The 27315-nt window shown below is 44.2% G+C and overlaps 1 protein-coding gene across 19 annotated transcripts in view; it reads right to left on the bottom strand.

The window, feature by feature from the left end:
• Positions 1–27315, bottom strand: part of PTK2 (protein tyrosine kinase 2) — a 158604-nt gene that overhangs the window by 84718 nt on the left and 46571 nt on the right. For 18 of the 19 annotated variants that reach the window (XR_003994032.1, XM_030503294.1, XM_030503569.1 and 15 more), the window contains 2 exons: positions 19165–19331; positions 12168–12255 (listed from right to left, as the gene is read on the bottom strand). Coding sequence is in view for 17 of the 19 variants with exons in the window: in XM_030503294.1 (XP_030359154.1) it covers positions 12168–12255; positions 19165–19331 (255 nt within the window). In the remaining 2 variants the exon portion in view is untranslated. Of the gene's footprint in view, positions 1–12167; positions 12256–19164; positions 19332–27315 lie in introns of those variants that run through there. The other variant, XM_030503384.1, reaches the window with a different exon arrangement.

The raw sequence follows: 27315 nt of genomic DNA, 5'->3' as shown, positions 1-27315 counted from the left end.
GGTAATGAATTGATAGAATTAATGAATTTTATCTTCCTTCTTTCAGAAACCTGTCTGCACACATTCTCCTTTACATTTCATTTAAGTCTACGGGGGGGAAAAAGCAGACTCAATTTCTACTCCCAGAATACTAATGAGAACTTCTCTTATCACCTTTAATTTTTCTTGACTATTCTCTTTGAGATGGCATTAGATCAATGCAGGAACTAACGCTCATGCAAAGATTAGATAAGAGTTTTGCAAGAGGTTCAGCACAAGCTGCAAAACCTCCACAGGAAAACGCCTGAGCAGATCTTAAATGGAAGAGACACAAGAGATAATTTCATGGTAATTAAATGCATTGCCACAAGCTATTGAATAGTTTTCCTCGAAGTCTTTTGTGTTTGCTCAATTATTACTTTTATTATTATTATTGTTAATAGTTAAATGAGAGAACTGAGACTAATTTTTGTCTGTTTAAGAAGGCCCTCTCTTTGAGAGTATAAAGCCTATATACATATAAAGACAGGAAAATGAAACTCTGACAAATCTAAAGAATTCTACCAGTTTTTTCTGTACGCTATGAATTAGAAGAAGGAAAAAACTCTCCCCTGTGAGGGTGCTGAGGCACTGGCACAGGGTGCCCAGAGAAGCTGTGGCTGCCCCATCCCTGGCAGTGTTCAAGGCCAGGTTGGACACAGGGGCTTGGAGCAACCTGCTCTAGTGGAAGGTGTCCCTGCCCGTGGCATGGGTTGGAGCTGGATGAGCTTTAAGGTCCCTTCCAACACAAACCAGTCTGGGATTCTATGTCAAAAGGGAGGATGAATCCTGAGCTGTGGGTTTTGGAGATGGTGTTACCTGTGAGCTTGTGTTAACACTGCAGAACTGCCCTCCTTGGTGGAATGTGCAGACATTTACTTGGAAGTTCAGTTAACAGTCTGTAATGCCTGAAGGAAGGCTGAAGAGTACACCACCAAGATACATATACTCTTCAAGCAGACTTAGTACCACTGCTTTTGTTCTGCTCCCCATTTCAACAGTTCACAAGGGGATCTCTCCAAAAGCTAAACCAGAAAAAATTGTAGGATGCTACTTAATAAACCTTAATTTTACCTAGTTTGTAAGAGAACACTGTATCAACTTGTCACACAAACCTAGTTTTGAAACAGTGATCCCAAAAATCCCAACCAGCCAAAAAAGAAACCTGTACTGATTTCCACCAACCCAACAAAGCCTTCCAGGTATTCCTGCATGGTCTTACTTCACTTACACCACGTATTAGAGACCAGATGCTCTGGCAATGATGAAGACTCCATGAAGCCTGTGGTCACCTCATACTTCATGGTTACCATGTTTTAGCAATAAAAATGCATAAAGATTAACATGGCAACACTTAAGATTTACACTAGGATTATGAAGTGTTATACTGCTAAAAGCCTACATACTTTTATTTGGTAACAATCAAAACCCCTGAATATTACATCTTAAGTGAATCACTCTGGCTTACATTGCTTGCAACACACTTGCTTCCACTTACTTATCCAATTTGGCATTCTAGCTGAATGTGCTTATCTGCACTTGCAGAGAAAAATACACTGGAGAACAGTTAAAGGGAAGAGAGAGGCAAAAATAATCTTCTGCAAACTGGGGTGGTGATTTCAGATCTTCCCTCAGATTTGCTCTGGTAAATGTTCTAACAAGTTGAAATGAGATTTACAGTTGTGGCAGGTACACAAACTCTGACCAAAGCCTGCAGAAGCTTCCCCCCACAGACATGATCCTGGGAGAGCTCCCTCGTGCTCCAAGCCCCTGTGTCCAACCTGGCCTTGAACACTGCCAGGGATGGGGCAGCCACAGCTTCCCTGGACACCCTGTGCCAGCGCCTCAGCACCCTCACAGGGAACAACTTCTGCCTCAGAGGTCATCTCAATCTCCCCTCTGGCAGGTTAAAGCCATTCCCCTTGTCCTGTCCCTACATTCCTTGTCCAAAGCCCCTCTCCAGCTTTCCTGGAGCCCCTTTAGGCACTGGAGCTGCTCTAAGGTCTCCCCTTCAGGAGCCTTCTCTTCTCCAGGCTGCCCCAGCCCAGCTCTCTCAGCCTGGCTCCAGAGCAGAGCTGCTCCAGCCCTCGCAGCAGCTCCGGGCCTCCTCTGGCCTCGCTCCAGCAGCTCCACGTCCCTCTTGTGCTGTTGCCCCAGAGCTGAAGGGGGATGTCCCCAGAGCAGAGTGGAGAGGATGCACCCAGGATGCGTTTCTCTTCCTGGGCTACAAACCCACATTTCTGGCTCATACTGAGCTTCCCATCAACCAACACCCCCAAGTCCTTCTCCTCAGGGCTGCTCTCAATCCAGTCTCTGCCCAGCCTGTGTTTGTGCTTGGCATTGCCCCGACCCAGGTGCAGGACCTTGCACTTGGCCTTGCTGAAGTAGCTGTACTTGCATTTGCTTGTTCACAGGCTGGCAAAAAAGACTTAAACTGTGCCCTGGGCTTCAAATCTGTAGTTATCTTTTTGGTCATGACAGCTACAGGCTACTACAAGGAAGGAATGCGATATGTGGAAAACACGAACGCCAACCATAACTGCGCCTCTCAGAGGCAGGAAAAAGAAGTTTTTTATGTGTCCTACTAAAATAAAAAGTGAAACAAAACTGTCATTCCCCCCCCCAATAGACACTGCCTGTGTACACTGAATACATGCTTTGAAAGGCAGCAGTATTTAAAGCCAACAAGAATTTAGACATCCAACATAATCCCATGCCATAATGTATTCCCTGGCATATTAATGTCCTGATACTCAGTGAGAATTCGCTGTGGTTATTTACTTTTTATTCTCACCAATAGTTTTACTGATTTTTTGTTACTATTCTTCATCAGTTAAAACAAAAGTCTCTGTTATGTCTCTGGCCTTTTGAGCAACGAAAGTTCAAAAATACTCTTAAATCGCAACTAAAGAAAGGAGGTGAACACTGAACCTTGAACTAAGCTTTTTCCACAAGGAAAAGAGGCACCTAAACAAAAGCCCAGTTTCGTTTCTGATGTCAGACTTTTAGCATATTTGTTTTTCTACTTGAATGGGCAAATGACTGATGGTGTAACATCGAACTTCCCCAAATTCACTGGGAAATAATGGTCCTTTTCCTCTATAAATGGCCAGCAAATTCCAGCTGGTATAATTTAAAACACGAATTGGAGACAGAGGCAAGCCCGTGTTTGGGAGGCTGGAGAAAGCAGAGAATAGCCCTGCGCTAGCACACATGATTTAAGAAGAAATCTATCACAGGCTTTGGATTTTATATACCAGCTGCTACTTTCAGGAGCCATCTGCTGCAGTTTTCTGCACACGAGCTTTCCCTGCAGCTGCAGGATTCCAGGAAAAGGCTCTCTCAGGCTGACAAGTGCCTTGCAGTGCAGTGCATAAAGCCACCGCGCTGCACGGGGGTTTCTTTAGTAGGAACAAGAGTAAAACAATCCTGAACTGGGTACTGAATGCTTTCCAGGAGTTTGGGGCTTTAAAATCTAAACCCACTTCCTGTGTCTTAAAATATATACTTTAGGTTTAATTTTGCTTATATCCTTAGAAATTATTAAATAAAATCACCAAACTTTCCACTGAGTTTTGTTTCCAACTACGGTGAAAATCCTTCGGCGACAGTAGTAGCAAATGGTGTCTCAAACAGGGCGAACACCAATAATCAGCCGCTGCGCTGGCTTTCCTGGCTCATTTCATGTTACCCAGACATTTCCCACAGGATAATCTCCAGTTTTGCAGGAGGACATTTAAAAATAAGCCATCTATTTCTCCCGCTTCACTTTCAATGTCTATGACCTACTTACACAATTGAGTCCTTCTTGATTTTAGTTTCCAAGTGGCATTGCTTTGAAAGCTGCGTTTAAACAGCACTTCAGTGATGAAGTACCCCCTAAAGAGTTAAGTGCATAACCAAAAGAAATCACAAGATATTTAGATAAGCAAAGAAACAAAATGCCTTCTGTACTCCATTTAGTAAGTAGCATAAGAATTATAATAGTCTAACGAAGCATGGAAAACAAAGATTTCCATTACATCATTTTCTCCTTATCCATTTCTTCTCTCCGGATATTTTTAGGTGTGTTTTATATTCAGAAACGTACTTCTGCTCTGTTAGTGGCATTGTATTAAAAACACAACCTTCCTCTTAACCTTCTCTATCTGCAATAGTAATTCCCTTACTGTCCTTTTTAACAGTTCAGGTGTTAAACTGAACTGCTTAAAGCTCCTGCTTTTAAACATTCAAGTTTCTAATACCTGAAGGTATTTTGGTTTTTGCATGGAACAGCTCACTTTCAGCCCCCCCAGAACTGCTCAATCAGATCTACGTTTCACACTGACACACAGCACTTCTGGTGATGCTGGTCCTACAAAAGTCCAGTGAATTTTTTCCCTGTAATTTACCAACTCTTAAATTCCAGCCTCTGTAACATCAAAGTCCAGAATTCCTCGATATATCTATCTGAAAAGCTGATCTTCAACAACTACTTATGTGATCAAGACAAGGACTGAAGCATAGACCGTATTTGGTTTCCCCACAGTTTCACATTCAAATGAACATTGCTGCTCTCTGTTCAGGGTACTCCTGCAGTTCCAACTGCGTTTGGCTCATAGAATCATAGAATCCCAGGTTTGAAGGGACCTCAAGGATCATCTGGTCCAACCTTTCAAGGCAAAGCCATGACCTATTCTAGACAGCCCAGCACCCTGTCCACCTGAACCTTAAAAGTGTCCAATGTTGGGGAATCCACCACTTCCATGGAGAGATTATTCCAATGGCTGATTGTTCCCATTGGGAAGAATTTCCCTCTTTTGTTCCACACTTGCAGCAGGTACCACATGAAGTCCATCACGATCCACGACGCGGCTCTTGTGTGGTACCCATTACGTGGACATAATTATCTCAAATATTCTGTGGTTTCTGCTGAGATTGTTCTTGTACCATTAAATGCACCACAGAAATTCTGTAGTGTACCCTGGGACAGATACATCATCAGATGAATGAAGAACAGTTATGGAATGGTTTGGAAAGGACCATAAAGATCATCTAGTTCCAATCCCCCTGCCATGAGCACCTGCCATGGATACCTTCCACTAGACTAGGTTGCCCAATATAATTGCTTGTATCTGTACCACCAACTCCAAAAGGAGACGGTACTTCCACCTTTTCACAACAGAGCCCATCCTTGTTTAAAACAGCAGATTCCTGTAGGACACCGAGTTTTCTTCATTACAGAATCAGAACAATCAGCTTGAAAGAATAGGGTTCCAACCCACACCACTACAGCTTCACAAATCTTATGCAAAATTAACCCTCAGCTTTGTGCCTCATCTGCTTTGAATGAAGTACCATATGCGCAAAAGCCCAAAGCAAGCTTCTAATGTCATCAATATTTTTAGGAGCCACCTTAATGATCATAATGGTGGTTTTAAACATGCACAGGAGGGAAACACGTTTGTTCCCTCCCCTATTTACCCATCTGATAATATTAGACTTATTGTAGAAGATAGGTCTACATTAGGGAAAATTAAGGGCTGGGCCTCTTGTAGCCGAGTTAAAAGCACAGATTCAGTATCAGGGTAACATTCATTTGCCATCTGCCCTCAGCTGCTCCTCCCCTTCATCTTCCAAGGTCACAGGCTCTGTATTATCTAGAGGTGATCTTTGACATCTCTAACTAATTTTGGAAGCTCCTCTGTTAATAAGAAGGGCATTAGGGATGGGGTGGGGGGAAATCAACTTCTGACGAGGCATTGTTAGGGACAGAATGGCTAAAAATGATCCCTTCTGTCCGAGTGGGCTGATCTCCAGATGTCACTGCAATAGACACTGCTGCCTCTCAGATCTCCACTAAAGTAGGACTATACTCTTGGGAGCCATAGAATACTCAACCTACTAAGCATGTCTTGCTAACTGCTAATTTTATACTTCTCCTCTCCGACACAGTTTTGCTTTTCCAGGACAAATGAGGCCAAGCATCAACGTGAGCCTACTTTATTTTGGGCCTGATGCACGTTATTTACAACCTAATCCAGTGACTGGAATAACACTTTGTTCAAGATCACTAACAAAGCCATATCCACGCATCAGTGCACAGAAACATGTCCCGAGCATTTTAGATTTCTCATCTTGAATGAAGAGCAACTCAGATATGACTGTAAGAAAGCCCACAGCACTATTCTCACCGCTCCAGTTGACAGGTGGACGTTTGAAATCAAAGCAGCCACTTCTTCCTTTGGCCTGAGCTCGGCTGACTGTTTCAGAGGTATTTAGGAATAGGAGTATGCTTCACATTCCTATCATACTAGCAGAAAGCAGGCATTTGACACAGCACACTTGGAAGGTATCAAAGGAGCTGCACGACTACACAAACAGCAAGATCTACAACAAGAATGTTGGTTTTGAGAGTGTAAATCCCACAGTTGAACAATGAGTACTTTATGAGGTGGTGTGACTGCAGCAAGAAACCAAATTCCATAAAGGACATCTCACTTCCAATATCTTCTGCAAGCTGTGAGGAACAGGTGATGTCCAGTTTGATTTATATATTTATCATTTTTTAACTACATATTTTAATATCTTTATAAGCAGCTGCAATTCTTACACGTGTTACCACTTCCCTGCAGGACACAGTTTATGTGTCAATCATGAACTCTTCCTTGGTTTACTTTCTGTTGTCAACAGGCTGCTGGATCAGGAACGATGCCAACTGCTCTCCTATGTCCTTGATTCCCTCCAAAGCTCTTCCTGTCAAAGTCATTTGCTTTAGGTCTCCTAGTTTTATTAGATGTTGTTATTTAATTAGGTTAAAGAGTCTAATTCCCAGCCTGACTTCAAATTATATCTCATGCTTTAAAAAACTTTACTCATTAAGTTGTTACAATAATTGTCTGGACTTAAAATCTCCTACATGTTGGGGACAGTGTTATAAAAATAAACGCATTTATCTGCCACAATATAAAAGACAATTTTCATATCAGGAAATACTTTTAAAGCGTACGTATGTATATATATGTATGTGTGTGTATATATATACATATATATATTTTTATATATATATGCACCTCCAGGGCAGCTCCACAATGCAGGCTAAACGAGGCAGCATAGAGAAGAATTTTACATTGATAAAAACACCCTTTTCTTGTTCTTTGGTATTTAATAAACCCCCCAAAATTACTTTAAGAGTCCTCTGTTCGAAGCACAAGGACAGCGACAATGGAACAGCTGATGCCCAAGAGCTGGGTTCCCCCTCTCCACCTCCTATACAGATGCTTACTCCCTTTTCATTAAGGGATAAACCATCTCCAATTACTGGAGGCTAACGTGTTATTGAAGGATAAATGTGTGCAGGCTCTTGTCCCACGATAAAAGGAAGGCAATTCAAGCAGCTTACGTCTGATTCTCATTATATGAGTGTTTTTCAAAGCTGTATCTTGATGTGAGACATGGCTTTCCTTCTTCACTCAGCTATTAAGGCAAAAGAGAGAAGCCTGACCCCTTCATTTCCACCTCCCAACAGCCATATATCAGTGGAACACAGGGAAAGGAAGACACTCGCAATGAATTTCACCAATGCTTATCGAAAGCAACTGGAAATCCTCCCCCAAAGTACAAGAGAAACGTGAAGTCTGATTTTCATTGTTTGAAAAACTGATTCTTTAATTCCTCTTTTGCACCTTTATGCTTGTTTCCTCTGAAGTTTTCTTCAAAAATGGAAAAAATTCATATAGAAGACACAGATTTTCATTCGAGATTCAGAAAACAGTCCACAAGAACAAATATAAAAGGTTACTGATAAAAATTAACTTAAGGTATTTTTACTCAGGAATCCTGTGTGCTTCACAGTTAAGGTTTTGGGGAGGAGATTAGAGCTCACTTTGGTTCAGATTTGGGCACACAATACATCAGGACACAGCTGAAGGCTGGGACATAAAACCCGTACAGCAAGCATCTGCCAACTGTGCAGGCAACCATAAATCTGGGGTTTCCTGATTTCTGAACACTTTAACCTCCCAATTCAAACAGTACTGGGTGGGATCCAATCTGCCTGATTTGGCCGAAATTGGGCCCAAGGGAATAATGAAGGCAGTGCTGCATCACCACCAAATGCTCCACTGAATGGAAGAGAAGACACCTCAGAAGACCTGTCACGCACTACCTTTGACACCTTCCAAACAGAGCAGTGAAAGATAAGGCACAATTCTAGCATTAGGCTGTTGATCAGAGCTCTCAACTGGAATGGAAAATGACATGTCTTGAACACACAACTCCTCCAGTCAAGAGGAATGGCCTAAGTGTCAGCTTCTCTACCCCATCTCGAGGCTCAAAGCTGCAGCACAGCCTGAAGCACAAGATGCATATGAGGAAAGGCTGAGAGAGCTGGGTTTGTTCAACCAAGAGAAGAGAAGGCCCAGGGGGGGACCTTATCCCCATGTTCTAGTATTTAAAGGGTGGCTACAAAGAAGATGGAGACTCCCTTTTTACAAGGAGTCACATAGAAAAGACAAGGAGTGATGGGCACAAGTTACTCCTGGGGAGATTCCAACTGGACACGAGAGGGAAATTTTTCCCAATGAGAACAATCAGCCATCGGAATAATCTCCCCAGGAAAGTGGGGGACTCCCCAACACTAGAAACTGTTAAGATTCAGCTGGACGTGGTGCTGGGACATCTAATCTAGATCATGCTTTGCCTAGAAAGGTTGGCCCAGATGATCCTTGAGGTCCTTCCGACCTGGGATTCTGTGATTCTCTGCTTTGACAAACCACATGGTACCAATATTCGTACGACTAATTCTGATGTTACACACAAGTTGTGTGGTTCCCCCCTCACACACACTGATTTTAATCCTTTGCTGTACAGATTGCAAACCAGGGGCACTCTTATGAAAAGCCTCATTAAGTGCCCTGCTTTTATACTTCCAATTAGACCAGCTTACACCCACCGCCGATGGCAAAACGACCGCCGCCGATGACAAACGGCGGCACCTCGAGCTATAGTTCTACTCACAGGTTCTTGATTTGTTCAGGAGTCTCGAAAACAAAGAATATCTAACCCCAAACCAGGTCACAGCATCCCGAAAACAGTGAAAATCAGGGTAAAAATGAAATAAAAGACTTCACATATTAAGTCCAAGCGGAGAAGACTGAGATGTTTGCACCAGTTTATCCAGGGCGATGCACTCAGTGGAGTGAATGGGAGTAGTCATGCATGTGAAGTTAGAAACCTGCCAGTTTTCAGTTTAACAGCCTGAAAACTGTGGTTTGGGTTAATTGTATGAATAAACCACGTCTGCTGACAGTGATTAAGGTAACATTTTGTTATCTTTACAAACGTTCTGTGCTCTTCTGGAAGATGACGATCACTTGAGGATTTAGTCTTTTACTCAAACTGTTTCTTTTCCAACAACACCACTGCTCTGCAGCTCCCATTCAAGAATACAATCTCATTTTCTAAAATCCACGGACCATTCAGGGTGACAGAGGTCACCAGATTTCTTTTCCTCCTCATGAACTTTTCATCTGATGCTATACATTTTAATAAATCAGACAACATGTGTTTAGACGTTATCAAGTTAGAAACAGGTTCTCAGCCTCATCCTGAAAAGAAAGATTTAGCCGTAGGCAGCATCTGGACCTCTAAATCTTCTGTTTTCTCACTCAGAACACATGACGTAGCAATGTATTTGACTTTTACTTACATCTAGAAATATCAATTTGATTACAGAATGTTATTCTGCCAGATTTCTATAACTAGGTCCTATGTTCATTATCTCCAATGTGGTTATTTCTGTGCAGAAAGCTTGAGATATCGATGTGTGCATGTATGATTTCAGCACATTCTGCTGTTCTTGCCTCTGTACAACATGATGTGTCTGACTGAGAGCTGTGGTAAGCAAAAGAGGATGTTAAAATGTTGCAGGAATGACAATGAGACAGAATGTGAAAAATCATCTTTCCTTGGTTTTCCACGTCCCCCCCTGTTGTAGCTCTGCTTTATGATGCCGTGTTACTGCTCAAATCCATTTCCTGCCTTCTTCTCCTGAGCCAGTGGCATTGCCTTAACTCTTCACCACATAAAAGTCATTTTCCTAATTTATTCAAGAGACCAAGTGAGACTTCTGAAGCAAAACACTCATGGACAAAGAATGACAGCTCTGGAAATTTGTGTGCCTGATTTCCACGACAATGGAGACCCAAATACATCGCAGCACCCCAGAACAAAGAACAGTGACTTTTGAAGAACTGCATTTAGAACTATTTCAGGGTAAGGTGGAGAAGAAAGGGGAAGTGAAACAAAAATGGTGTGTGGAGCAAGGAGACAAGAACCTCTGATTTTCCTTTTGTAACAGAAGCAGGATTCAGGGCATCGTCACATCCTCGGAGCTATCGTCTTTGCATATCAGTTCCTGATGACCTTCTAAACCTTCCTGCTATTCTGAGCCATTTGGATCTATTTCTAATCATTTCCCACAATTTAGTAAAAATGTGTTTCTCAGAAAATGTAAAAAAAATATTCCTCTGGCAATTTAAATTCCTCGCTTGAAAAAAGAAGTTCTCTGAGGCACAAGTGAGAGGATGCTGCAGGAGGCTTCCCAGCTATTGAGGAATGATGGAGTGCAGGAAATCATTTTGTAAGTCATCACCTACTTTTGCATCATAGGAAAAAAATCACAGAATCCCAGAGTGGTTTGGGATGAAGGGACCTTAAAGCTCATCCAGTCCCAACTCCCGGCCACGGGCAGCGACACCTTCCACTAGAGCAGGTTGCTCCAAGCCCCTGTGTCCAACCTGGCCTTGAACACTGCCAGGGATGGGGCAGCCACAGCTTCTCTGGGCACCCTGTGCCAGCACCTCAGCACCCTCACGGGGAAGAGTTTTCTCCTAGTATCTAACCTAAATCTACCCTCCTTCAGCACAAAGCCATTCCCCCTTGTTCTATCACTATAAAATCTATGTTTAAAGCCAGTATGAAGAAAGTCACTTGCTGCTAAAATGAAATGAAACAGGATTTTGTTCTTTCTACAACCACCCGTGGCAGTACTAAAAAGTTGTATTACCCAGATCAGTTAAACTAGGATGCTACATCCCGAGAATCACTGCCCTACAATTGTCTCTTCAGAAGCCAACTTCATCATACATCAATACAAAAACTTCACTACACATTCAAAACCAATCAAGCCATTTACCAGAAGCAGGAGTATGTGTGTACAACAAGGGATGGAAGACAATGAAGAAATGAGCATGAGCATGTTAACCTGACAACACAAGCCCCCCTCTCCCTGCTTCTCATTCCCACCTTACTCCATCTCTACCATGACAATACTCCAGCAAACGACTCCTTTAAACAATCTAGATTAAACCTAATCCTCCACATAGCAAGTTTGGCTTAAAACTATGACAGAAAACGACATCTGGTTCACCAACTTGTCACTATTAGCAACACAAACTGTTTCTTAACAACACCGGAGCATATGAACATCAACAACATACCACACAGAGAGTAGGAAAGACCCATCTAACATGTAGCAAATAAGTAACAGGTTGGAATTTTCACAGATGCATCAATTCTTAAAGTCTATTCTTATGGAGTTCTATAACCATCCTAGTCCAGACTCCCCTGAAAGATACCTGCATGAAGTTGTACTTGGAGCTTGCCAGTCAAAAACCAGATTCAAAGTATTTAAGTGAACAAAATGAAGATTTAGGTCCTTAATGTATAGAAACTTCTACTATCCTGTAGTTTTACTAATCAGTAACAGATACTCAAAGAATGAAAGTAACCTAAAGAGTGGAAAACACATTCCATGTTTTCACTAGAATTCTATGAATTGTAGTGAAACTGCCTACTTCTTCAGCTGGCAATAATAAAGAAATTGAGCAATTTAATAAAGTGTGAAATAAGTGCAAGAAATCAGCTGAACAACAGTAACTTTTATCTGAGTAAAGAAGACAACTGCAGAATTAGCTTGGCTTTGGAAAACATTCCTCACCACTTCTCAAGAGGGATGCCCTGGGCTTCCTGCCCTTTCTGCTTCCTTGAATTTTACCAGTGTCTGTCTCTGCAGTAATGTTATCTGCATAAATAAATCCAGAACTTGCCAAATTCAGCAAAATCATCCCAAGCCCCACCAAACTCAGCAGCATTAGAACTGGGCATACCTGATGATAGAAAAAATTTAGAGTTGGTTTGTCCTCAGTGAACTGGTTTAGAAATCCTTTTGGCAAGTATCGAATTCTCAATTCATATCTGGAAAGCAAGAAAAAGAGGATTAAACTGGGGAAACAAAGATAATAATTGAGATTTTCTCGCACATAAAGCACTTCAAACACTCTTAAAAATAAGGATCAAATCAAAGCAAAGTCAGAAAACCAAAGGGAAAATCCCTCTTTTGACTACTCAGAGAACTCAACTGGAATGTAGTGTCTCACATTTCATAAAGATGCTTCTGCCATAGAAGCAAACATAGAGCCCAGCTGCCTTCTCAAAGTTTAAGTGAGGACTGAACCATGAAGACTTGGAGCAGATAACAACCAGGTCCGGATCCATGGGAAGGGAGATCCCAATTAGGCAATGACAGCGGATGAGCTGCCATAACCACTGATGGGACCCCCTGCAACAGCTTTTCTCTTTGGTTACGATGAACACAGATCCTGCAGCTCCAAGGAAGAGTAGCAATCAGAGTTACAGCTTCACCAGCAGCCACATCCTACAGACAAAACAAGGGCTTACTCAAGGAACATAGAATCACAGACTGGTTTGTGTTGGAAGGGACCTTAAAGCTCATCCAGCTCCAACCCCCTGCCACGGGCAGGGACACCTTCCACTAGAGCAGGTTGCTCCAAGCCCCTGTGTCCAACCTGGCCTTGAACACTGCCAGGGATGGGGCAGCCACAGCTTCTCTGGGCACCCTGTGCCAGCGCCTCAGCACCCTCACAGGGAAGAGCTTCTGCCTCAGAGCTCATCTCAATCTCCCCTCTGGCAGGTTAAAGCCATTCCCCTTGGCCTGTCCCTACAGGCCCTTGTCCAAAGCCCCTCTCCAGGTTTCCTGGAGCCCCTTTAGGCACTGGAGCTGCTCTAAGGTCTCCCCTTCAGGAGCCTTCTCTTCTCCAGGCTGCCCCAGCCCAGCTCTCTCAGCCTGGCTCCAGAGCAGAGCTGCTCCAGCCCTCGCAGCAGCTCCGGGGCCCTCTTATGTTGGGGGCAACATGACCCTGCTCCTGCTCTGATCAAGTGCTGATCATGTCTGAATTGTTCCAGAAGGGATTTCTCTGTAAGAAGGTTTCCTACCTCCTTATTCACCATCAAGATCCATGCAAAAGCTGAATTAACCAGTTTTTGATGTGACAGTCCTATTTTTCAAGTTAACAGTACACCACAGAGTGAAGGAGATTCAGAACTGGCCTTGATCCATGACTTATTCCAAACTTCTATTGCTTCTCAAATCCTAAACTTCTGCTTCCAATCCCTACATTTATTACTATTGCTTATCCTGTGGTAACAGCCCACAATGTTTGACACACGCTGCACGCTTCCTCCTCTAACACATTCCTGCAATGAAATACTGATCACAAATGTCCTCATCCCTTTGGGTGTGCCAGTACAGCATAAAACTCTTTACACCCCTTCCCAAAAATAAGTATATTTAACAATCTACTCATGATGATAAGAGCAAATATTGCAACATTTCAATCTGCCTGGTTTCAGCAGGACTAGAACTTCTTTTCAGCAAGTGGTTTGGCTGCCTCTAATCAAGGTTTAGATGAGGATCTGATAGAAAGTTACGAGGAGTTACTGCTGCTTAGGATTCCACTGCAACAGGAGTTGCAGTATCCTCTGCTTTGAAATCATTGAAAACACACTGGCTCAACAGAAATCATTGAAATAAGGAAATTCAGAAACTGCAAACACAGGCACACACACACTGTGCACAGACCAGAGAACGTTATTTCATAGTATGGCAAGCTTATTTCATCAAGAAAACTGCACACTCAGTCTTCTTGTGCACAGAAAACACGTTCTTAAACTAAAAAGAGCCTTCAGACTGTAGAAGATACAAGAGAGGTGGAGAACACCTGAAAGGAGAGATTTAGATTGGACATAAGGAAGAAATCTGTTACAATGAGGGTGCTGAGGCGCTGGCACAGGGTGCCCAGAGAAGCTGTGGCTGCCCCATCCCTGGCAGTGTTCAAGGCCAGGTTGGACACAGGTGCTTGGAGCAACCTGCTCTAGTGGAAGGTGTCCCTGCCCGTGGCAGGGGGCTGGAACTGGATGATCTTACATACAGCACACATAGTGTCTCAGACACCCTGATCTAGACCAGGATACTTGAATCCTGTGTTCAGTTTTTGACCACTGACTACAAGAGAGACATTGAGGTGCTGGAGTGGGGCCAGAGAAGGGCAACGGAGCTGGTGCAGGGCCTGGAGCACAAGTGTGATGAGGAACGGCTGAGGGACCTGGGGGGGTTTAGTCTGGAGAAGAGAAGGCTCAGGGGGGACCTTCTCGCTCTCTACAACTGCCTGACGGGAGGTTGTAGTGAGGTGGGGCTGGTCTCTGCTCCCAAGTAACAAGTGACAGGACAAGAGGAAACAGCCTCAAGCTGCACCAGGGGAGGTTTAGATGGAGATGAGGAACAATTCCTTCCCCAAAGGGTGCTGAGGCATTGGAACAGGCTGCCCAGGGCAGGGCTGGAGTCACCGTCCCTGGAGGTATTTAAAAGACGTGTAGATGTGGTGCTGAGGGACATGCTTCAGTGGTGGACTTGGCAGTGCTGGCTTAATAGTGGGACTTGATCTTATGGATCTTTTCCAACCTAAACGATTCTGTCATTCTAGGATGCAGAACACCTTTTCTCTCGGGAATAAAGAAAACGTTGGAAAAGCAATCTTCCAGCTTTACAGGGACTTGTGTTCTTAACTGAGGAGCCATAAGAAGTACGGCTTTCTGCAACAGGATCTCATGAGAAATGAGGTAAGGCCAAACAGTTTGGCTGCTGGCTGAGGGTCACTGAGAGCGACCTTCATTGCCCATTAATAACCTAATCTCTGCCTATGCCTATGGGAATGAAGGAGCTGACTTCCAAAGGCCAACTCCAGGATGGGCTTGATTTTCAATTTCCTCTAAATCTCCTGTCTTTGAAACACAGCCAAGTGATGAGGATGACAAGGCCCTTTCTCACAAACCAGGCCTGCCTTCCGAGCAAGCATCCCAGCTGATGATCCCTTATGTTTGAGACAACTATGACTGGAAGATCACTATCCGACTTACTGCTCTGCATCTACACCAGAGCACATAAGCAGTCTGACACACACTTAGTTGCTGAAGCCAGAAGGATGATCCAGCTCTTAAGAGCTGCTGCCTATGGGATTCCCACTGAAAGTCCTCTGGAGACCCAGGATCTGTACTCTGCTGCAGTTAAACTATGACACAGTCCTTTCTGATCCCCCCTGGGAGCTGATACCCCACTATTTCATGGTCACTACAGCCCAGGCTCACGCTGCAAGAACTGGATGCAGGTGAGCATCACTTTGTAAGCCTTCCTTACACCTATGCTAAGAATTGTCCCAGAAGACCCAGGAACATGCTGGGCAGTTTGTATGCATCCTGCTGTGCTTCTCTTCCAGTGAGTGTCGGGGTCATTAAAGCCCAGTAAGACCTGGAATCACTGATCTGGAGCCTTCCTTGGGTTGCTTAAATAACACGTGGTCCACTTGCTTACCCCGGTTACAGGTTCTTCATCTCCCACCTCCACTAAGTGGCCTCTCCTCTGACCATCAGCCACAAAGGCTCATCCAACCTGCTGCACATCCCATAGAAGATGAGGAAAGGAAAGGAAAAGGACTGGATAACTGGAAGCAAAAGAGGGAGAAGGCACACTGTGGAGAAGAGAGGTACAGAGCTGTTACATCAGCTTAACTCACTGAATCATGCTGCAGGTGCTCTGGGCTTTGTGCCAGTGCCAAGGCATTTGTACTGCATCGAAACTTAAGAGCACAGGACTGCCAAGGATTGGGACTTCCTTTGGGGCACCTTCTACCTGTTAGAGCCAAAGCACGAGTGTCATCTGGTTACAAGGACCTGCTTTGCCTACAAACCTTAACTACGGATCCGGAAGGTGTCTACCCCTTGGGGAACACAGTGTGTTCCAACACATACAATGTGTTCCAACATGTACAACGTGTTACTTGAACCTCTTGGGATTTCCATTGTGGGACAGCAAACGGAAAGGTGCTTTGGGCAAACACCATCTTTAGAGACAGTGTGACTGCTGTTTAAGGCTCAGAATTATAAGAAATGATGACGGTTGATGCTATCCAAGATTTAAGAGTCCCACATCCTCCTAACCCTAGTTTACCTGGCAGTACAGAGGTAAAGATGAAAGTTAAGGGATGAAGGCTCTTTCCCATTTCCCCCCTCATGCCCCTAAAAACATCCAATCATTAAAACAGGAATACTACTACAAGTGAAAAGGAAGTTTTTCATCCAAAAGCGAGTTTAACACATGCCTTGCAAGCATAAGCACTAAGAGGAAACCTAAAGCAAACAAATCCACTCCAACATTTACTGCCTTAAATGAAATTAAAAATGAAATTCAAAAGCCCTGGGATTTGGTTTGTATTTCACTGGTCATCTGGGATCACCTCACACGCTCAGGTATCGTACAGGCAAATGCTTAAGGAACATTGAACAGTTTATTCTTCCATAAGATAAACCCAACAGCAGCACTGTCGCTGGACTTCAGCAATGAGGAACACTCGCAGATGGGATTTGGAAGACTATGGTTATTCTAAAGCAATTGCATGGAATTATACTCAAATTCTCCAATGCTTCTGCAGTGCTAAATCCTGCTTAACTCAAAGAAATAAGACAGCATTACCCCCCATGACACAAACCAGCAGACTCCAGAATACTTATTTCCTGAGCAAACCACTACAAACAAATAAGCAAGAAGTTCCAATAATTGTAACTCTGATCATTTTTCCATCCTGATTTAGATGGATATGGAATTTTCTGATGTTGGATGGAATTATTTTCCTTGCCAGAGAATGAAATGAAATGGAAGAAGGATATTTGGCTTAATACAGTTAAGAAGCACAAACATCCTTGAGGTAGAAGTACAGTGAAGATGTAGGCACAGTCAATGCAAGGTTTCTGTCTGACCTTTCGTGCCAATCTTTCCTCCTGGTAGGAAAAAGTAATATTAGTATTACTGATTTTCATTGAAAACAAACAAAAAAGCACCACAAGATAGTTCAACCCTTTGCTATCTCGTGTGAAATACAAGTCTTTTCATAGCAAGAAGGTCAGAGTGCTATATAAAAGCAAATGTGAGGATGGGTGAAAAAAGACTTCCCACAAGCCATGATTTCCTGTTCACTTTGCAATGTAACAACTTATCCCTGGCAAAGCTCAGTCTTGTGTGTTCCTCAAACTGAACTGTTTGCCATAGGAAGTGAAGTGACAGAATTTTGGGTGACCTTGCCCTCAAGTTACAGAACCATAGACTGGTTTGGGTTGGAAGGGACCTTAAAGCTCATCCAGTTCCAGCCCCCTGCCACGGGCAGGGACACCTTCCACTAGAGCAGGTTGCTCCAAGCCCCTGTGTCCAACCTGGCCTTGAACACTGCCAGGGATGGGGCAGCCACAGCTTCTCTGGGCACCCTGTTCACTATTATTTAACCTTCCTAAGCTCTAACTACAGCTCTATCATGTGAAGCAGGGTCATAGCCCTGCATCTCCCCTTCACTACCTCATCCTTGGCAGATTATAAACTATACAGCACCAAACAAAAGCTGCCTATAGAGGAGACTGATTTTACTCTGGTAACTTTATGTACAACCTATTGACAACCAGTGTAACTTCCAGCATCTGGATCAGTCCAGGAGCAGGGCTGAGATCTGAGTTCTGAACGCTGTGAATATACAGCCCTTTAAATTTAGATGACTAAAAAACCAAATCACATGAGAGGCAGTTACTGGTTTATTAACACTATAGGATGTAAGCACCATTCCAAGACTTCTCCCCCTTTACTAATCTAAATATTTTTACAAGGACTGTCATATGATCTTAAACACCCTGTGTTATGGTATTACAAATATGACAGCGGCGTTTTGATTATGCACAGCAAATCTCTGTGGGTTTCGAAGGTATGTCAGGCTGCATATATGTGATAAAACATTCAATGACACTCTGGAAAGGTATTGAATAATTTACATCTGATTCTAGCTCTTCCATGAGTATTTATACAATTCCTTTCCACAAACTTCAAAACAATGGCAAATTTTGCTTGTAAAACCGATTAACTTTGTTCTGTAAGGTGCCCAACGCAAGCTGTAATGCCACGTAAAAATGGAACTGACACTTGTATTCTACGGAACAAATTTCCACAGCATAAATTATTCATATCTTATATGCAGCACTACTATCATGGAAAGGATAGTAGTACAGAAGGAAAAATACTGATGCACATCCCACAAAAAATAAACTGTAGCATCGACATAAGAGAACGTGCAACACAAAGATGACTAAGAGCAGCTGCGTGGAGACCTCAGAGCAGCTTCCAGGGTCTGAAGGGGGCTACAAGGATGCTGGAGAGGGACTCTTCATCAGGGGCTGTAGCGATAGGACAAGGGGTGATGGGTTCAAACTGAAACAGGGGAAGTTCAGGCTGGATATAAGGAAGAAGTTCTTCCCTGTGAGGGTGCTGAGGCGCTGGAACAGGTTGCCCAGAGAAGTGGTGAATGCTCCATCCCTGGCGGTGTTCAAGGCCAGGCTGGGCAGAGCCTTGGGTGACATGGTCTAGTGTGACGTGTCCCTGCCCATGGCAGGGGGTTGGAACTAGATGATCTTAAGGCCCTTTCCAACCCAAACCATTCTATGATTCTGTGATGTCTGTTCCTACTTTATGCCTCCTCTAAATCCCAAGTTACACTTATCTGCTCTCTTCAGTTTGCAGGAATCCCCTTCCAACAACAAAAACCCCTTAAAAGAAACAAAACACCACTTACACCCCTTTGTGAAAAGTTTGGTGGTTTTCTCCCCCCCCCATCCACCTCTATTCCACCACAAGATTCTTCTTTATGAAGCAGTTATAGTTTTATTACAAGGAAAGAGACTTCCGTGGCTCAGTTTTGACACTGAGCAGATGTGCAGCCTTACTTCCATTCCTCTGAAGGATGGGCTAGTTCAAACTTCTCTCTCACATTGGATACTCCCATGTCCAAGTGTAGCCAGTGAACCTCCTCAGACTGCAGGTGGCTGAGCCGTAACCCGTAGCAGGCCACGTTCTTCACTTTGTGACTGTCCACGATCTTCTGAATTATGCCCTGAAACAGAGAAACACACACTTTTACAACGTAAATTATTACCATGTAATAACTTACACATAACACTAAGTAATAAATCAGGTATCAGCTTTAGCAAGGATATCAAGCATGTTCAAATGTAAGCTACTATTTCAGACAAGCATTTACAATCTCTGAAGTTTTACCAGCAAAACCAGCAGTAAATACATTTCCATTCACCTTAAAAGAATTAAGCCACTATTTCCTCTGTGTAAAACAGAAGAACATAAAAGCCAAAATATAAAAAGCACATTTGTGGAAGAAAGCAAGATGTATTTGTTCAAAAAAACCCACTACCAGCCTTTTAAGTAGTTCTTTATCTGCAAATGAAGAATCATCTCAGACTTTCAGCCTATTAGTGCCCCAACAGCAGGACTTGGTAGGCCACATCACAGCCCCTTGGTTTCTTTCCCCCTTTTCCCTGATCTCATTTTCTCCTGCGATTCAGCACAGATCCCTTATAATAGGAGGCAAGCAACAATTATTTGGGCAGACTCTCAAACAAAACCAATGTCCTACTTGTTGGCTCTGCGATAAATCTCAGTGTTTGAGGCTCTCTCCTCAAGAAAGGAACCTTTCAAAACGAATCACAACACTTTGCTGCTTCCCATCCATGTCAGAAAGCTCTAACCCACGGTAACTGAAATTCAGCTGTGTTAGTGGATCACGGATTAGCAAGGTGCAGCCCGCCAGGCTGTCCCCCTCTTATCCACATTGGAAAGCCAGCAGGAGATCAGAGCCGCTGCCTCCCAGCCCAGGAGAAGACAAGGCTTGTCTCTGCCAGGCAGCACATCCCCATCCCTGCAGAGCTCAGAGCTCAGCAGGAGCACGGGCTATTGCTGCTCCCACACACTTCTTCCTTCAGGACTTCAGAGTCCTTTGCTTCTGCCTCTGTAATGGCCTGAAAATGCTCGTGTGTGAGTGTGTATAACCATGCATATACACACACACACACGTATATACACAGAGAGCAATGAGCTGCTGCTTCTTGCACTGATTTTCAGGCAACATCAACACGGAGTCAGTATAAGGAGCCAGAGTTTGGGCTCCTGGAGTGAGTGAAGCAAAAGGTTTTTTTACAGCATGATGTTGTTTCCCAAAACTTATTATTTCATATCCCAAAGGAATCGTTTCAGACCCTGGTTCTGCAAATGAAGCAAGCAGAAAACTAACCGCAAAAGAGACTAAGGAAGCACTAAATCTGAATAGAGGGGGAAGATGACACATGTAGGAGTGGAATCATGCTTCTGGTGAGGTGACAGCGAGCTGTTAGATCAGCTCACACATCTCCTCAAGCTGCAACCTTTAAATAATCTTGCAGAAGCAACACAGTGAAATGTAAGAAAACAATAAAAGCTCTCCAGACGAAGGAAACACAACCTGTGCTCAGTAAGTTCAGGGAGTCTGAGTCTAAAGAGCTTCCATCAAGCCCAGCACCTTGTCTCCAATAACAGTGGTCTGAGCAACCTCAGAAGCATCGTTTGCTTCAGTACCACCGTGTCTCCCAACACCCTTTGTCCTCCTCCATGTCCAGGCGCTGGACATCCACTGCCAAGCGATGGCGAGCCCAAACTTGGAAGATGGACACAAACAGCAAAGCACACAGGACGCATGTGGAAGACTGTTTCTATCATGTGGGAAGGAGACTTATCATAGAATGGTTTGGAAGGGACCTTAAAGCTCATGCAGTCCCAGCCCCCTGCCATGGGCAGGGACACCTTCCACTAGAGCAGGTTGCTCCAAGCCCCTGTGTCCAACCTGGCCTTGAACACTGCCAGGGATGGGGCAGCCACAGCTTCTCTGGGCACCCTGTGCCAGCGCCTCAGCACCCTCACAGGGAAGAGCTTCTGCCTAAGACCTCATCTCAATCTCCCCTCTGGCAGGTTAAAGCCATTCCCCTTGTCCTGTTCCTACAGCCCCTCTCCAGGTTTCCTGTAGCCCCTTTTAGGCACTGGAGCTGCTCTGAGGGCTCCCCGGAGCCTTTTTGTGCAACAAACACCTGAAGTGGCTTCTCTTTTATTTGAGAGCTCATTCCAGCCACCACCAACCACAGCCAGAACCAAAAAATGGAGAAATAAGCAAATGCAGTGATGAAGACACTCAGAATGGCATCTCTGCAGGGGAAACATCTATTCACTTATTTACTTTTTCATTAAAATAAACCAGAGAATTTGGGTGTTAAAACATTTTGAGCCACATCTTCTACCAGCATCAACCAGCACCACAGCAGTGGGTTCACTCAGCAACATGAACTCCCAGCAGAGGAAGTGCAGCTTATAAACAGTTCCCATGCAGTGGGACAGGGTTTGTTTTATCTGGCGGCTGTTCCCAAACAGCCCAAGATTAATGTCCGAGACCTGCACTGGCACCGCAGCCACAACCAGGTCAGTGTGTGTAACTCCAACCAGGTAGTAAACACCACGTTGAGACTCCACAGAGCAAATGGAGTGTCAAACAAAGCCACTGCCATCACTCCGGGATGGGTGACAGCTTCTCTTGTCTTTCATGGCCGCGACATGAGAAGCCGTGCCAGAAGCACGCCTGATGTTCCTTGTGGTAGTGATCAGAATGCTTAATCAGATGTTTCCAGACGAACAGTTTAACTACTTAACCACTTGCACAACAAGATCCTGCTGGGATAAGTCATTCCTTTAACTGGAAGCACAGCCAAGGAAACCTGACATCTCTCCAGACTCTACTAGAACCAGCCTTGTAGCTCAGGAAGCTCCTCAGATGCATTCTTGAGAGGGGAAGAAGAAGGTAAGGGACACCAAAGTCTCAACCTGGATTATAAACTTACAAAGCTTGATTCCAACAGCAACCTTCTCCGGATTTCACTTTGGGTATATGCAAGATACCCACACGAATAGAAATTTCCATGAGGAGTTGTCATGTGTCTGTTGTCATTCTCATAAACACCCTCCAACTGTAAGGAAGCCACACCACCATCTGCCAGCTGAATGCTGTTGTCTGTAATCACGTTGACTTTCATTAGGTTTCCAGAGCTAACACTGACATCCCGAACATAAAATAGGCTGTACAGCTGAGCAGAAGAGAATGGGAAGTCCTCAGAGGAACTTCTGTCAATAATAGGGAAGTGGTGGGTCACCTTTCCCTCCCTTTAACCCCAAAACCAGCTTTCTCAATAGCTGGAAACCTGATTAGCACTCATGTGTCTAAAGAACCCACAGATCTTCAACACAGCTAATTTTAAAACCAGATTAATATTCGTCCTCAATTAGAAGAATGTGCCCAAAAATAGAATTTCCAGCACAGTTTGTTCAGGAGGCTGCTGAAAAATCAAGACAAGAGAAAGGCCAAAAGGCACCAGATCCCCCCCGCTCTCCCAGTGTGTGTCAGCAATACCTTGTGCTTCTCTAACTGGGGGGAAAATGAACTGCCTGCTTGTAAATTAACAAAGCTGATGTGCTACAGTGAGTAAATTGAAGTTGGAATATACTCCCAGTGTGACTGCAAACCTCATTTCCCTGTTTAGGAGGGAGGAGAAAGTGTCTTGCACTAGAAAAAGTCTCTAAGTAGCACCTCTGACACAGGGACACTGTGTTCATGTTTGTGAAGCACTTCAAATAAGGCAAATGCTATTTATACATCGAGTGTTAAATCCTGGGTGTTGTTATATGGGGAGCTTAAATTAGAAGCTGGACAAAAGTAAACTCCAAAGCTCTGATGCAAACGAATTTAGAGTTTCCATAAAGGAAGCCTCTAGCGTTCCCTCCCAGCACCAAAAGGCAGGTTGTCCTCTGGTGACCCATGTCTGACATTCAAAGAGGAAAGCCCTTATCCTTCTTCTTCTCATTCTCGTGCTACTTTCTCTCTCCTGCACTGATCCAGCGAACACATTTGGACCTTATACAATAAACAAGATTTGGGGACTGATGCAGCTGAACAAGAACTTTGCCACTGAAGCCCTGCAACAAGTATATAGTGACACTACAGCCTGAAAACACCTTATTGTAGTGCCTGGGATTCTGTCACCATGCAACACCATCACCTCAAGCAACACATCCACGGAAGTGTCTCAGTGTCATTCTCACTTAAGCCATACACAGATCTGTCACCCAAAGCACCTCTCCACAGCCACCCGTAATTCCACAGGGAACCTCCCAGCACACACTGACAGCACTGAAGGAGCAGAGCTGGAGCAGCATTCCAGCCTTCTTGGGTGAATCAGCACTTCTCTGAGCTTACTGCACACTTCCCAAATAACAGTATTTTAAATGTTGACAAGAAGTTTAGTTTTCCAGAAGCTTAACATCCAGAACTCACTATAGATGGATAGAATCCCAGAGTGGTTTGGGTTGGAAGGGACCTTAAAGCTCATCCAGTTCCAACCCCCTGCCACGGGCAGGGACACCTTCCACTAGAGCAGGTTGCTCCAAGCCCCTGTGTCCAACCTGGCCTTGAACACTGCCAGGGATGGGGCAGCCACAGCTTCTCTGGGCACCCTGTGCCAGCGCCTCAGCACCCTCACAGGGAAGAGCTTCTGCCTAATACCTAATCCACATGTCCCCTCTTTCATCTTAATGTCATTCCCCCTTGTCGTGCCACTACATGCCCTTGTAGAAAGGCCCCTATCCTTGCAAAGTGTAAGAGCTTCCCTGGATGCAGCACTTGCATGGTTAAACACTAACGCAGGATGTGCTGTTCACTTGAAGCCATCCACAGATGCAGGTGTTTTAGGAAAATGCCAAAGGGCTATTTATATTGGTTTAAAATGTTATTTTGGATGTGTGTCTCATCCAAGGACATCAAGAGTATTTTGCACAAGTAAAACAGTCATTCTAAAGACCAAAGGTGTTTTTGTCTCTGTTAGACTCAGACTGATCATCACAGGACCATATACGTGCTGGTTTTATACTGATTACATTTGCAGGTCCATAGGTTTGAGTTCTTGTACTGAGAAGTTCTCAGAAGGGAGGCACATATTTAGAACACCACGGGCAGTGCTCTCAGTGACTGAGGTCAGACTGATAAACCTCTTGCCCTTTTTCAAGACAGGCAATATCCTTCCCGAGCAACGTTTGGAAAGCAGGAATGCTGCAGCGGATGATGAGGGATGCTCACAAATAAGGCTTTAATACTCTTATTCCCTCAGCAGCACTGCAGTGCCAGCACAAACAGGTATTTCTTTTCCTCCTGCAGTCTTCTGAACTGTGCCAGTCTGCAAGAGGATGCAGCTAACAAGACTGCAGAAGTGATGTGGATTAAAAGCAAGACTAAGACAATCATTCATTTTAACCTGGAGTGAGTTTGCCAAACAGTCACAGCACCTATGCCAGCACAGCTAAGGCCACAGCACGAGGAAGCAAACAGCAAGAAGGAAGCTGGCACGGGTGCCAGAAGAAACACTTGGCTAACAGGGTATCACTTGAACTATAGAGCCTGTTTCCACTCCTCCACCACAAACTGGATCTCCAGTCACACACTCAGTTCTCCTGTATTGCTGGGTAGAAGTACAACAGCAGCAACATGATGGGGCTTGAAGAGGAGAAGCAAACAGGGAAGAGCCAAGCAACAAATCCTAACGCAGTAATGCAGTTTAATAAACTGCTTTAGTGATGTCTTGGCTGAATGTGCTTCAGCCCTTTGTGTAGAATCAGTTGGAATTCTATGAGAAGGGCTGAAGCACAGTCAGGATTCAGGTTGCTCCAAGCCCCTGTGTCCAACCTGGCCTTGAACACTGCCAGGGATGGGGCAGCCACAGCTACTCTGGGCACCCTGTGCCAGCGCCTCAGCACCCTCACAGGGAACAACTTTTTTCCTCCTAATTTCTTCTCCTCCTGCAAATTCCCAGTTTGGGAGGTGACTGGAATACACAATATTCCAACCTCACATCCATGCCTTCTACCTGTGAAAAGTAAGATTCTGCAGGTGAGTAGGGAAGCTGATGAAATAGCTCTTTGTCTATGATGTAGAGACGGGACAGAGGCAAGTCATGCCCCTTGACTTCAAATTTAAATTAGATATATCCTTAGCTAAGGATGTTCTTTCTTTCTTCTGCTTTTTGTGTTCTTATTCTGCCAACATTCAAGAAGCCAACATGTCAGGGTGGTACTGCATAGAAAAGGGAGAAAAAGGCATCTGAATGATGAATAGGTTAAGAGAGCACTGGACACTGTCTTTATTTGTCAAAGGCTTCTAACCACGCTGCTCTCTAACTCCAGAAGTAAGGATAAAGCTGACAGCTGAAGTTTTAGTGCCATCTCTATCCAGTTTATATTTTTGACAGAATTGGAAGAAAACCAACCTGTGTGAGGATCAAGGTATGACACATGTCTGGCAATAGCCTGGTTTGAGATGTCTGGTTGTTATTTCCACATAAATAATGTCATCTGTACTTCTCACAACTACTACTCAAGAATAAGCTTTAAGGGCTAGATGTTTAAAAGAAGGTGTAATGGATGCGAGCTGGGTACCTTTGGGGTGGGAATGCAGCTTCCACTAAAAGCCATCTATAAGGGCTCACACAAGGTTTCCAATGCCTGTTTTCTAAGCCCTCAATCTAAATGCACTGCACTCATTTATCAAATGCAGAATATATTTGATATGGAACACCCAATTCTGCTTCTACCCCATCTCCGGAAAGCAGAAAGGTGATTTACTCCTAACTGCTGACCGAGATGTGGTGGCAACGTTTGCTTTCAGGGTGCACTTGAGACCAAAGACATTCCATCTCAGCAACACCCACCCTCCTGCATGCCACACCTGAGGCTGCGAACAGGGCACAGCATGCCCTGCATCCTCTCCAGCCCCAAAGCTGCAAATCCCTCACTGTGAATATGCACGTAGACAACACATCCAAACAAGCCATGCCAAGATAAATAGGGAAGATAAACAGCCTTTCTTCCTCCAGCGATGCATGGCTATCCATAGACACAATTTGTGGTAGCAGACCACTGTCTGCACATTCATAAAAGCCTTTTTTTTTTTTCCTCCTTCTTCTTTTGGAAATGAAGCATGTCTTCAGTATAACACCAAGGGGAAAAAGAAGGGTAAAGAGAGCATGCCAGCTCTTTGAAATCCAAGAAAGCATTTCCAAGAATTGAAAAGCTGCCCTTGAATCCATTGCAGAATACAGACTCATCCCTCCGAGGAAACAGCTGTCTTTGAGGGACTAAATCCATCCAGAATAAGCAGAGATCCACAGCCAGAAGTTCTCAAAGCAAACCCTACATATATATATAGCCACACTGTTGTCTTGGTTAAAGATATTTCAAGTCAAACAGCAATGAAATCATAGCTTTAGTCTAGCTGCTTACGGAAAGCTAAGCCCTGTTCATCTGAGCTTAACGCGAGTTCTGTAATGAAAAGGGTTTCCCTTCATGATCAAGGATGAAGGTATATAAGGTATTCACTACTCTCAGGAAGCCATAAAAGACATATAAAGGAGCCTTTCCTCCCTTCTTTCACTGTCAAAACACATGCTTTCCATTGACAAACTGTGTTAGAAACAGAAGATGTTGGAAATCACAACTCCGGAGGGGAAGTTCCACCCTTACTTTCCCCTGGTGTTAGCACATTCCTCCAAGTCCTTTGCCTCACCAGCAGAACTACCTGGAGTTGGCTCCTTGGAGATTCCAGACCAAGTCTGACTTCCTTTGGACACTGGAAGGGTTCCTGGGCTACCATCCCAGAGGAGCTGTGCTAACCAGGGAGCAGCCTTGAAAACCCTTTTGCCATTTCCTCTTCACTGCAGAGCTGTCTCAGAGACATTCACCTCTGAATAGTCTTACAGAGCATCTTGGGAACAAGCCAAAGGCCAAACCCAGCACCAGCCTCCTCCTCAGTTTGTAATGCTATGTAGTTCCATTGCAGACTAGCTCCTTCACAAAAGCAAGGAGGATAAAACTAAAGCATAAAACCCCTTAAAGGCTATTTTAACCTTAAATTATTCAGCTTGGTGGAACAGCAGTCATTCCAATGGAATGTAGGCTTCTCCTCCAAC

The sequence above is a fragment of the Strigops habroptila genome, chromosome 1, assembly GCF_004027225.2.
Source record: "Strigops habroptila isolate Jane chromosome 1, bStrHab1.2.pri, whole genome shotgun sequence".
NCBI classification, from domain to species: domain Eukaryota; kingdom Metazoa; phylum Chordata; class Aves; order Psittaciformes; family Psittacidae; genus Strigops; species Strigops habroptila.
Note: the sequence above shows the minus strand (reverse complement) of the source record. Positions and strands in the feature narration are given on the sequence as shown.